General features: G+C 41.3%; 1 protein-coding gene across 3 annotated transcripts in view; it reads left to right on the top strand.

Moving 5' to 3' along the window:
• The window catches only part of PLEKHA8 (pleckstrin homology domain containing A8), an 87,143-nt gene that overhangs the window by 36,810 nt on the left and 37,154 nt on the right, over window positions 1-13,179 (top strand). For all 3 annotated transcript variants that reach the window (XM_022584249.2, XM_022584259.2, XM_022584264.2), the window contains exons 2-9: window positions 674-790; window positions 1,814-1,969; window positions 3,690-3,814; window positions 6,941-7,099; window positions 8,130-8,170; window positions 9,987-10,144; window positions 12,506-12,665; window positions 13,075-13,160. In XM_022584249.2, coding sequence (XP_022439957.1) covers window positions 674-790; window positions 1,814-1,969; window positions 3,690-3,814; window positions 6,941-7,099; window positions 8,130-8,170; window positions 9,987-10,144; window positions 12,506-12,665; window positions 13,075-13,160 — 1,002 coding nt within the window. The remainder of the gene's footprint in view (window positions 1-673; window positions 791-1,813; window positions 1,970-3,689; window positions 3,815-6,940; window positions 7,100-8,129; window positions 8,171-9,986; window positions 10,145-12,505; window positions 12,666-13,074; window positions 13,161-13,179) is intronic.

Below are 13,179 nucleotides of genomic sequence, written 5' to 3'. Positions count from 1 at the left end.
GCAAAAGCCCTGAGGCAGGCACACAGCAAGTAAGTTTGGTTTGACTAGAACATAGGTTGTGTAAGAGGACTAGATAAGATGTGTGTTTCCACTGAATATGGTTCGTCCCCTGAAATGATGTGAAGTAAAAGTAGTTAAGCCCTTGAATGTTTTAAGATTATTCCATTTCAGTGGCTCACTACCAAATAGTAAGTTTAAAGTTATCTTTCCTTAGGGAACATATGACCCTAGGCAGGCGTATTAGACAGCACTTCGCACGATGTTGAAAGGGCAGCATAATCTTTTCTCTCATTTCTAGGTTTGAAATAATTTTTCTTAACCAGAGGGGAGGAGAGAAAGGATGTTAACAATAATCTTTGGAAAATACTAATCTTTTATCTTAGAAAAAGTAAAAATCAAAGATTACTAGTACTGTATTAGGGGGAAAAAGGGATAAAAATCATAAGTAATCCCATTACCTAGAGAATCATCACCATATTTATTGCTGATCCTTCCAGACTTCTATGCAAAAATGAGATCAAACATACAGATCTTTTCTAACTTATTTCTTTCCCTTAGAATTTTCCCCCAGAATGTAAGTTCCTTGGAGCTAGAATCCAGCATCCTTTGTTAGGTCCTATTCCTATGTCCTGGGAAGCAGTAATTGAGACCATGCTCTTGCTTCTGTTTTCAGGTTGGCAGCCTCGGTGGTTCCTTCTCTGTGGGGGAATATTATCTTATTATGATTCTCCTGAAGATGCTTGGAAAGGCTGCAAAGGGAGCATCCAGATGGCGGTGTGTGAAATTCAAGGTGAGAAGCCAAGACACTTGCAGGTTTTATTTTTCTTTCTGTTTCTCCCCCAAAATAAAAAAAACCACTGGCTTCTGTGTGCCTTTCTTTGCTGCTCCCATAGTATAAAGATATATAATGTTATGTCCCCCAGAAAAAGTCTTACAAGTAAGACCTAAAACTGCAGCGAGTTTTTACAAGGAGCTTGGTTTAGAGGTAGTCAGAATAAATGAGAGCAACGTGCTTAGTAACCACACATGTAGTGCTCATTCCTTGGTCACCTGCTCACCTCGGGCCTGTGGCAGTTTGCTAAGCTTATTTGTCTTTTTATTGCAACATCAAACACTTCTGTGTTTAAATCACAACGCATACACACCTTCTCACCACCACCACCATGCTCAAAACTAAACAAGCAAACACCTAACAGACCTACAAATAGCCTTTTCTTCTTGGTTTTGAGAATCTTGAGACATGCTGAGAGGATGTGGCTCAGAAACCGACTAGAAGGGAATTTGGGGCATGGAGCTTGGGGGGTGAAGGAGAGTGTGGCTTGCTTGTTTCTTCTCCTAAAGTGTTCTAAGGGAATTCTCACATTTTTGATAAGACTAGTGAAGGAAAGTAGAAAGGAAAGATATTGTGTTCTTGATTGCTTTTCAATAACCCAAGGAGATAAAGAGCACATCCTTACTTGTTTGCATCAAGCCTTTTTGGCCGCAGAGCAGCATACTTTACACACACATACACACCAGAAGAGAGATTTTTCCTTTCTCCTCTTATAAATGATCCTAAGGAGATTTAGGTGATTCTTTTTTAGGCCAAAGTCCTGGTGAGACCTTGGAGCCAATTGCAGAGCTTTCCTTCTCCATTAGCAGAGACCTCTAGGAAGAGATAAATAAACCAGGAGAAGTAGTAAGGGCTGACATCCTCTCTTGGAAGAAGCTCTCAGTGACTGGCGCGCCAGTTAAGCTCAAGAATTTGGGTGGAGTGGAGGCTACCCAGATAGGGCTTTTCTGGGTTTCTGACCTCCCTATGCTTTGCTTCCAGTTCATTCTGTAGATAACACACGCATGGACCTGATAATCCCTGGGGAACAATATTTCTACCTGAAGGCCAGAAGTGTGGCTGAGAGACAACGGTGGCTGGTAGCCTTGGGGTCAGCCAAGGCTTGCCTGACAGACAGTAGGACCCAGAAAGAAAAAGGCAAGTATTGATTGTCCTCTGGACTGGGAACCCTGGGAATCACCTAGTGGCATCTCTGGGTTCCCATATTTGTTATCTTGCTTCTGACCACCTAGCCATAGCCAGCTTTTTTTTTTAAAGTAGTTATGTATTCAGTATTTTATTTATTTATTTTTGGCTATGTTGGGTCTTCGTTTCTGTGTGAGGGCTTTCTCTAGTTGCGGCAAACAGGGGCCACTCTTCATCGCGGTGCGCCGGCCTCTCACTATCGCTGCCTCTCTTGTTGCGGAGCACAGGCTCTGGACGCGCAGGCTCAGCGGCCACGGCTTACGGGCCTAGCTGCTCTGCGGCATGTGGGATCTTCCCAGACCAGGGCTCGAACCCGTGTCCCCTACTTTGGCAGGCAGATTCTCAACCACTGCACCCCCAGGGAAGCCCCCATAGCCAGCTCTTTATATCATGCAAATGCTGTATATCTCAGTGGACCTTAAACAGTCTATACCTGAGTCTTCTTTCTTAGCATGTCATAGTAGAAAGAATGCAGGTTTTGGAGCCAGATACAACTGGGTTCAAATCATGGCTTTGTGACCTTGACATAGGTCACTTAACCTCTCTAATATTCCGTTTCCGTATATTTTGAAAAGAGGTGATTACCTATCTTAGAAGGATTACCATGAGGTACCTCGTCTGGCACAAAGTTGACTTTCGGTAAAGAGTAGCTGAGCCAGAGAAGCCTTGGATCTGGTATTTCCTGCAGTAACACCCCGCTTTCCCCGCCCTGTTCCTGGGGTAGATGGATACTTAATTGTCAGGTTGCTGCTGCTTAATGCTCATTGACTCAACATCATTGGGTCTCCTGAGAACCATGGCATAACTTTCTATTTTGCCTGGGTCACGAGTGCCAGGGCTTACTGCCTGAGCTCTGCCTTCCCAGCCCCCCAGCCTCGAATGTACACCTGAAAAGATTGGTGGGAGAGAGGGGCCTCTGGGAACAAGTGTTTCAGGGGACCTTCCTCATGACACATATGGCAGATGTGCTTAACTCTTCAAGTAGACACAGTAAAATGACCTATTTGTTGGTTGTTTTTCAATGCTAAGTCGAGAGCAAATTCTAGACACTGTCAGCTCTGACTCAGATCAGGTGGTAATGTGCAGCTTTTTCACGGAGAAGCAAGCAGAGGCAGTTATGATTGTAGCCGAGCCCTCAGCGCCAGGATGGCTGGAGTGCCGTGGTAATGAAGGAGCAGCAGGTGTGCAGAGGGTGCCGTTCGCCTTGCCAGGCAGCATGCTGAACCAGTCCTCTGAATTCACAAGCTGTCTTATTAGTGGTAATTGCATGTTACAGAACACTGTTTCCCAGTTTTGAGCACTGGATAGATAGCTGTGACCCCATTTTACAGATAGGAAAACTGTGGCAGAACTGAGACCAAAACCCTGAACCCTTGACTGTTCCCAGTTCTGACACAAGTGGATCAGAGGTATACTGTCTCCTTCTTCCTGTACTGGTGATCATTAAATATGTTGGCTCAAGAAATAATGTAGATTACTTCAGAAGACTAGAAATCTCCTTTTTCTCTTTTTCTTGCTCCCATAACTTCAAATATGTCGTATCTGTAACCCATACTATAAACATCTGACTTTAGGCATAGATTATATTTCACTTATCTGTATAGTATGCTAACTAGTATATCAGTTATTTATTCTGGGAATTAAATTACGTTTTCATCATTTTGTTATTTAGAGTTTGCTGAAAACACTGAAAACTTGAAAACTAAAATGTCGGAACTAAGACTCTACTGTGATCTTCTTGTTCAGCAAGTAGATAAAACAAAAGAAGTGACCGCAACTGGTGTGTCCAATTCTGAGGTAAAATACCATTCTTCTTAGCCACGTGACAAGTAGCACCAGGTGTTGCTTACAGGTGCTGCTTATTCTCACATAATCCCTACCTTGGAATTTACTGTTTTTCAGAGAAAAAAAGTGACAGACTTCAACAAAGAGAAGTGTGTGCATTTCAGCATATGGAAGCGTATAGTTTTCCTTCCTGGGATGAATTCAGGATTAATTAATTGATAATTTTGGAACTTTTAACTTTAGTACTGATGTACTAAAATATGTGTCTCCCCAGTTTGCATAACTTTCTAAAATAGAACCTTAGCTGTCTGGCAGAGCCATTTCTATACTACGCATGTGGCTCCTAAGGTGACAGCATCATGTCTGTCAGTAACATGTATCTGTCACCTTTGATGAGACTGTAACAGGATTTTATTTCACCGAAATAGATGTTCTGCTTGAGCAGAGACTAGCGCTTTCAAAGATAGAGACACAGCTTCATTTCTCTCCATCATCAGCAAGGATTGCGATTTTTATCATTTATTAATGAAATTGTTTTTTACTCATTCTAAAACATATATTAAAAGGTCTATCTGGGGTTAAGCTATGTATTGAACGGTTCACATTAACCAGAGAGGGGTCTCTGCTCTGCTCTCAGAGAAGTTATCTGAAAAACAGTGCCCACAAAATGAAGAATCTGTAGATTATACTTAATGGGTTTAAATTACTTTTCTTAGGTGGTGTATCACTATGCTACTAGTAATATATGTGCTCTAAGTTTTTCTAATAAAGATGGTTTAACTCACTTTCACTCACCTTTTGGGGGTCTCTCTTACTCATTCAGCAACTGCCTATCGTGTACAAGATACTGTGCTGGGGGAGGGAGATGGGAGGGGTACCAAAACACTTCAGTCCTGCTTTTGGGATGTTAGAGACTAGAGCATTGATTCTCAACCCAGAGCAGTTTTGCTCCTCAGGAGACATTGGGCAACGTCTGAGACACTTTTGGTTGTCACTACTGGGGGATTGCTGTTGGCATCTAAGGGGTAGAGGCCGGACGCTGCTTGATATCTGCAGTGGATAGGAGAGCCACTCCCCCTATATCCCCTGCTCCAATAAGCCAACCCCAAATGCCAGTGATGCCAAGGTAGAGCAGCCCTGGTCTAGTAGGAAGGGAAAAAGTGAACACAGCAATGTTTAATTCTAGGAAGTGTTTATAGTAAGTGCCTTGGGAACTTGCTTATGAAACTGTGGTTATGATATTGTGATTTATAATAAGAAATATATGTTTGGTCTTTGTCTAGGTTTTGGCACAGAGCTCCAAAAAATAACCCTTGGAATTTCCAGGTGATAAAAAGTGTCTTTGTTATGTTAATTGGAAAATACTAAGGATAGAGGCTCTGGTTGACTGTAGACCCAAGCAAGTGATTAGAGGGTTGGAACTTTCATTCCTACCCCCTCACCTCCTGGGAGGGGAGAGGGACTGAAGATTGACTTCAGTCACCCTTGGCCAATGATTTAATCAATCGTGCCCATTTAACGAAGCTTCCATGACCCACAGCATGGGGTTTGGAGAGCTCCCGAGTTGGTGAATATGTGTTGACTGGGGAGAGTGGCATACTCAGGGAGCATGGAAGTGCCAAGCCTCTTCCCACATGCCTTGCCCTATGCATCTCTTCCATCTGGCTGTTCCTGAGTTATATGCTTTTATAATATACTGGCAGTCTAATAAGTTAAATGTTTCTTTTAGTTCTGTGAGCTGCTCTGGCAAAGTAACTAAACACAAGGAGGGGGTTGTTGGAATCTTCATTCTAGAGTGGGTCAGTCAGTAGTACAACTGACACCCTGAACTTGCCATTGGTGTCTGAAGTGGGGGTGGGGAGCAGTCTTGTAGGACTGAGCGCTTAACCTGTGAGATCTGACACTATTTCCAGGTAAATTGTTTCAGAATTGTAAGACACCCAGCTGGTGTCCAAGAATTTCTTGGTGGTGTGGAAAAAAACCACACATTGTAATTGGTGTCTGAAAAATAGTGGTTCACGACCAGTAACATCTAGCTTGTTAGAAATACAAAATTGAGGAAACTATAGAGGCTATGGTTAAAGAACAAAATTCAACTGAGTAAAATTTAAAGATCTTATTAGCTTTATTCAGCAATTCATAAATCGGGCAGCATCCAGTCTAGCAGATAGAAAGGAGCTGTGAAGAGCTGTACTAGGCTAGAGATCTTTATGGACCAAAGTGAACAGGAACAAGGAAGTTATACTGGGCATTTGCTGAATGGTTAAAGCAGGGTTACTTTTCTTATATGGAGCAAAGGGAAGTCTTGGAGCCAGGTCAGTACACTAACTTGTGCTGAGCAGGCAAGCACTGATTGGTTGACCTAGGCCTGCCTTTTCTGGGAGAGCCCAGCATAGAAACTTGGATAAGTTTTTGGTTTGCTGTTGTGAGACTTAGCATGAGTGACTCCATCTTGGGCCCAATCTGGTAACTTTAATACCACTAAGATGTGGTTACCAAACTCTCTAGTCAGGGGGTAGCCTCAGTTTCCTGAACAACTTATTAATATCAATATCCAGAGGAAAAACAACCTGAGCAAGTGAAATAACTTGGAGAAAAAAATGATTAGATATGCAGAATAATTCCAGTTGCTGAAACCTCTTAGACTCATCTGTACTGAAAGACTCATCTGTACTGTGATGTGTGGTTTCTAATGCTTCTATTCTAGAACTTCATTTTTACTCAGACAGTGGGAGACATTTTTCCATTGATCCCCCTGGTCTTCAGTCCATGTAATTCTGTTTGGTGTCTGCCACCCCTTAGAGACCGCAAACTCCACAAGGGCTCAGCGCCTAGCACCTGAAAAAGTGCTGTCATATAGTGTTGTTGAGTTGAGAGAAGTCGTTGCCTTCAGTTGGAGTGGTGGGTGAGCATGAAGGGCAGATTGAGGGTAAGGCTTGAGTATGATTAATAGATAAGTTGGACTTGCTCAGTCTTTTTCTTTTATAACTGATACACATATTTGCCCAGCAAAATAGACGGGTACATGATTATTGTTATCACCCGTTATTAGCTGGATAAAACCTCTAAGGACATTCCACAACTGGGCTTTTTCCTTTTTGGCAAGGTAAAGGAGTCTTCACCCTGGTTGTTTTGTAGGAGGGAATTGATGTGGGAACTCTGCTGAAATCAACCTGCAATACTTTTCTGAAGACTTTGGAAGAATGCATGCAGATCGCAAACGCAGCCTTCACTTCTGAGCTGCTCTATCGCACTCCCCCAGGATCACCTCAGCTGGCCATGCTCAAGTCCAACAAGGTAACAGACCAGGTCAGCTTGGCTGCAGTAGGGCATGATGAAAAGTTAAGAAAGTGATACACTGAGCTAAGTTCTCCATCACCCTTTGGCAACTGATAAAGACATTTTTGTGGTGGACTTTCTTTTATGTCCACTATTATATATGCCCTTAGCCCCTTGTATCCAGTCAGTTAGTGTTGGCAGTTTTACCACCTGAACATGTCTGTCTCTGATGTAGCTAGTTTCTTGTCTCCAGCCTCCTTGTCCAGGGAGTCTTGCTGAGATTGGTGACAGCCTTCTAACTAGTTGCCTTCAGCTCGACTCTTGAGGCAGCCTACAGTGTTTCTGTTCATGCAGTGTAAATTGGGCCACTTTACCTAAACCTTTTAGTGGCTCCCTCACTGCCTACAGGTTAAAGTCAAAACGTCTTAGCCCCTTCCCACATCACCAACCTCTTTCTTTTTCATAACCTGGCTTGAATGTATTAACTGCTTGTAGCTCCCCCACTTCTTTGGGCCATTTCCCAGTACCAAGAATGCCCTTCTCACCTGTCTTGCCCTGCTTAGCTCTTATTCATCCTTCAAAATTTAATCTCTCTTTCCCTGAATCCCTTAGTTGGCCTAAGAGTTCCTCCTCTACGCATACCCCTATTTTAGCCTTATTCTATATTGAAAGTACCTTAAGGGCAAGAACCCCATACTGTTTACCTTTATGCTTCCAGTGTTTGATACAATGCTGTATCATAGTTTGGTATTTAATAATATTTAATGAGTGTAATAGTAATTACAAGAAAGCTAACCACCAAGGGTATAAATATGGTAATTAGGCCCTTCAAAAGACCATCTTCCTTTTTCTTAGAAATTTGGGTATCCTTATTTGAGACTGGTTGGGATCAATGACTCCTTTCTTTTGGGAAGACCTAAAATTATTCCTCTCGAGTGGGGCAGTGTGTGTTATGATCATATTTAGCACTTTCATATGTGATAAAACTCTAAATATATTCTGTTGGGAGTTTAACATGTGAATTTTCTTTTCTTTGCTTCTTTTAAAGATGAAACATCCTATTGTACCAATTCATAATTCATTGGAAAGGTACAGTAACATTTTTTGTTTTTTCTTCTTTCTAAAAATATAAAATAAGGATATTGGTATTCCTTGTTTTTTTTTTTTTTTAAGAAATTATGTGGTGGGCTTCCCTGGTGGTGCAGTGGTTAAGAATCCGCCCGCCAATGCAGGGGACACGGGTTCGAGCCCTAGTCCGGGAAGATCCCACTTGCCGTGGAGCAGCTAAGCCCGTGTGCCACAACTACTGAGCCTGTGCTCTAGAGCCCACGCGCCGCATCTACTGAAGCCCACGTGCTCTAGAGCCCGTGCTCCACAACAAGAGAAGCCACCACATTGAGAAGCCCATGCACAGCTACAAAGAGTAGCCCCTGCTCACTGCAACTAGAGAAAGCCCATGTGCAGCAACAATGACCCAACACAGCCAAAAATAATAAATAAATTTTAAAAAGAAAAGAAAAGAAATCATGTGGTGGTTTTTCTCATGGTTTGAGATGATACCAGAGGTGAACCTGAAGCACTGCAAATCTTTCATTCAGCACTGACTACTAGGGAAGATGTTTGCATTTCCCCAGGATATGGATCTCACCCACCACATCTAATAACTTTTCATTTCTCTGTTGTACTGAGTATTGGAACCTCCTCTCTTGTGAAGGAGCCGAGCATTGATTTAAATGTGGTTTTATCAGAAAAGACAGTGCTATTTTGTTTCATTTAAAAATAAAAATCTTAGGTAGCTTTACAGGTTGGAAAAAGAACATAATATCAAAATCTGAACTACTGAAAAAAAGTACACGTTTACACAGTTGTGTTCCTATTATTTAGGGTCTTTATTCAGTTATTATTTCATATAAGCATTCCTGTATTTTGACATTGTCCATGTATTTGTCCTTTCAAGTTATTATTTAATATTTTCATCTCTTTATATACAGTTGTTTGTTTCTTTAGTACAAGGATTGTTCCCCAATTTGGTTAATAATTTTCTCCTGATCTAAATATTTCTACTAGGAACATCTTTGTAGATTTTTTGTTTTCTTTTGAGGTATTTCATCAATATACTCCTATATTTTTAATTGCCAAGTTGAAATACGGTATTTTTTTTAGAAAAACAAATGCTTTTCCTGGAGTCAACATGTAGCTTGGACCTTTTCCCTTTATTCTTATTAGAAGAAAATGGTTTTGTTCTGATTTGGCTGAGTCTAGTTATTTATAATAAGATGTTATGGTTGTCCCTTTAACAGAATCAGTTATTTCACTTGCATGTTAAATAGCCTTTTATGTTACCCTAAAGAGCAACAGATACTCAGGATGTATTGTGTCCTCCTGGGTTTTTTTTGGTCTTCCTTGACCACAGCTGTGGCTTCTAGACAGTTAACTGCTAGGCAAACAAATGGAAGTGGCCAGTGATTTGAGAGGTGAGGAGAGAGGAAGAAACCTTCCAGGGAGAAGCTGAGGAAAGTGAGAAAAAGTGTTGAATGTGGTACCTGTAGAAAAGCTGATTGAAAACCCAGGTGCTATCAGTGAATATTTCCTGTTGCTGGTGGGGAGCAGGAAGTTGGAGTCAGCTGAGGGTGCATGAAGAGCCATGAATGGCTCTTTGGTCTCTGAACTTCAGCCTGGAGACAGGCCTGCTCCCAGCACAGGAGGATACCTGCCTTTGAGGCAGGAGGGTGGGGTGAGAGATTTGGCTTGATTTAACAGTTCTGTTTTTCAATCAGCGTTAAAAGGAGTTGGTCATTGTGGTTGTGGACCCTTCCCCATCCCTCAGAATAGGATCTATCTGTGCAGTCTATTTATGACCAAATAATTGGACTTCTTGGCTTTTTTCCTTTTAAAAAAATTTTAGGCAAACAGAGTTAAACAGCTGTGAGAACGGATCTTTACATATGGAGATAAATGATGATGAAGAAATCCTAATGAAAAACAAGAGCTCCTTATGTTTGAAACCTGCAGAGACAGATCGCAGCATATCAAGTGAAGAAAATACAGATGATAATATAACAGGTAAAAACAAAAAAGATGTGAGGCAAACCATTGAATAAAAGGATCATGGGGCTTTGATTCATTATCCATGATGCGACACTTGATAGGGATTGACCTCAAGACAGCGTGCTAGGTAGCTCCCGAGGCAGCTGTTCGTAAGATAACAGAGTTCACTTGAAAACGTTCTGCCAACCCACCTGACCCCCCTATTGAAAAGGCAGAATGAAGAGGAGTTTCCCACTCACTGTTCTTAGCTGTGATGTCCATGGGCTTCAGTGAGCTGTAGCTGTCTGTGCTGACTTTTTAGAGAGTATGAGTATTAGGGCCTTCTGCTCAGAATTTCAAAGTCCATTGAACATAGACTATGATGTGAGACTTAAGAGCCTGCAGAGTTATGGCAGTTCAGTTTTCCATCCTCCTGGTTTCTGGTGAGGCCTGAGGATGTCCGAATTCACCAACCACCAATCAGACTTTCGCCTGGCCGTCTCTGTGTTCATCAAGCCAAATTCCCAAGTTTTAGGTGATAACCTGTAGTTGAAAGTGCTGCCCTTTTCGATTTACTAATTTCATTGGCTCTAGCTACTGAAACCAACTTCAGATCAGTCCATGACAACCATCTTAGAGTTTTTAATTGTGTTATAAGTGTGTACTAAATAGTTTGAAAATAAAATTGTTTTAAAAGTTTCCTCCTCATCTCCTCTGGTGAGTGGGGGGAAGAAAAGATGCATTTTCATAGCTGTTAACCTGCAGCAAGCAATCCATACATCACTGAAGTCTTATCCCTTGAGAAAATAATAGACAGGAGAATTTCTGTCAAAACAGTACTATTATTTATTTGACCCAATAATTTTTTTCTAGGAATTTGTCCTCAGGGAATAGTCAGATTTAAAGACAAATATATATGGACAGGGATGTCCTTTATGACATTACAGTTAATTCTCATTACTCATGGTAGTTTTGTTCTATAAAGTCACTGCAAACACTGAATTAGAAAATACTGAACCGTTGCTCCTAGGGGAAATACATGGTTAGGTTCCTGCAAGCCTCTTTTCACATTTTCATCAGCTGATCAGAACATATTGTTGTTTTTTGTGTCTCTGTTTAAAGACACCTTGTTGGGGAGAGGGATAAATTGGAAGATTGGGATTGACATATACATACTACTATATATAAAATAGGTAACTAATAAGGAACTACCGTATAGCACAGGGGACTCTACTCAGTACTCTGTAATGGCCTATATGGGAAAAGAATCTAAAAAAGAGTGGATATATGTATAACTGATTCACTTTGCTGTACACCTGAAACTAACACAACATTGTAAATCAACTATACTCCAATAAAAATTAAAAAGAAAAGAGTCCTTCCTCCTAAAGGAAAAAAAAAAAAGATACCTTGTTTATATATATTGTTGACTCATTAACATTGAACCCATGGCCAACAGCACTATAACTCATGCCTGAACGAAGCTTATCTCTTTTTTTTTTTTTTTTTTTTTTGCGGTACGCGGGCCTCTCACTGCTGTGGCCTAGGCCCAGCGGCCATGGCTCACGGGCCCAGCCGCTCCACGGCACGTGGAATCCTCCCGGACAGGGGCACAAACCCACGTCCCCTGCATCGGCAGGCGGACTCTCAACCACTGCGCCACCAGGGAAGCCCACGAAGCTTATCTTATATAAGCTTATATAACACGTGTTTTTCCATAAGGCACATCACAGCCTTCTTGTGCTTAGGAACACTAGGCAGCGCTACACTTGGGGGTCCTTTTAAACAGCAAAATCAACAACAAAATGCACAAGAAAGCTAAAAAAAAAAAAAATGGCACTAAATAAACACACTTGCGTACAGTATGAAAGGTGAAACAAGAAGGCAGAGTGTCACCTTGTTCGACCTCAGCTGGGAACATGCGTGTCAGGTAGCTCAAATTTTTTCACCACTCTGCACATATCCAAAATGACTGCAAGAGTGCCATGAGCGTGGATTTTAGTATTACAAATACACTTCAGCAAGTAGGCAAATCCACAAAGACAGAATACACCAATATTGAGGCTCAACTCTATTTATAATACTGAAAGTTTAGAAACTACCTAAACGCCCACCACATAAACATGATTCATTGTTACATGGTCATTAAAACCATGTTTTGAAGAGTATTGAATGATAATGAAAATATTCATGATATACCATTCAGTGAAAACAGGCTGGATGGAAATCTACATGTATTTAAACTCAATTTTGTTTGTGTGTATATGTGTAGTATTTCACTGATTTTTCTTTCTGTATACTTTTCTGTGTTAAAAATGTTCAACAATGAATAGATATATATAGTAATCTTATAATACATAAATAAAAGGTTAGTAGTAGGTATCTCCTGCTTTACAGTCCAACGTGAAATGATAAAGGAAGATGGAGAGGAAAACCTGGGAAATCATGACAGCCACTTGGCGCAGTCTGAATCACACTCCTCAAGCAGCTCTCCAGAAGCCCACTGGGAAGAAGGCCAAGAAGTCATCCCAACTTTCTTTAGTACCATGAACACCAGGTATTCTGTACTCTCTAAAATCACTGACAGTTGGATACGAGCTTTCCTTCTGGAAAGTCAATGTTGGTGTTCCTTTCAGGGGATGGCGTATCCTAACAGAATAGAGAATGTGGCATACCAAGCATCTCCTTTACTGTTCACCTTGCCTGAAGCAGTGGATGAGAAGGAACTGGATTGTGAGAGTATACTCGGTCAACAAGTTTTAGCTTGCTTTGGTGGATTATCTTTGGAAAATGATTTTATTAGACTGTGTTGTAATAGAAGAACAGTCACTGGGGCATATTTGTGAGATGAAGTTAAATGATTTGACCTACAGAGGGGCAGCTGTTTTCACGACTGCCTCTGAACTGCAGAGCATGCTAATGTTGTGTTTTCACTCTTTCCTCCTCTGTATCACCAAATTGTTTAGCTTTAGTGACATTGAACTTCTGGAAGACAGTGGCATTCCCACAGAAGCATTCTTAGCATCATGTTATGCTGTGGTTCCAGTATTAGGTAAGCTTGCTGGATTTGC

This window comes from Delphinapterus leucas, chromosome 9 (assembly GCF_059928025.1).
Source record: "Delphinapterus leucas isolate spDelLeu-1000000601 "Yukka" chromosome 9, BTC_Dleu_Yukka2, whole genome shotgun sequence".
Classification (NCBI taxonomy): domain Eukaryota; kingdom Metazoa; phylum Chordata; class Mammalia; order Artiodactyla; family Monodontidae; genus Delphinapterus; species Delphinapterus leucas.
The sequence above is the reverse complement of the archived record's forward strand: the minus strand, read 5'-3'. Positions and strand labels throughout refer to the sequence as shown.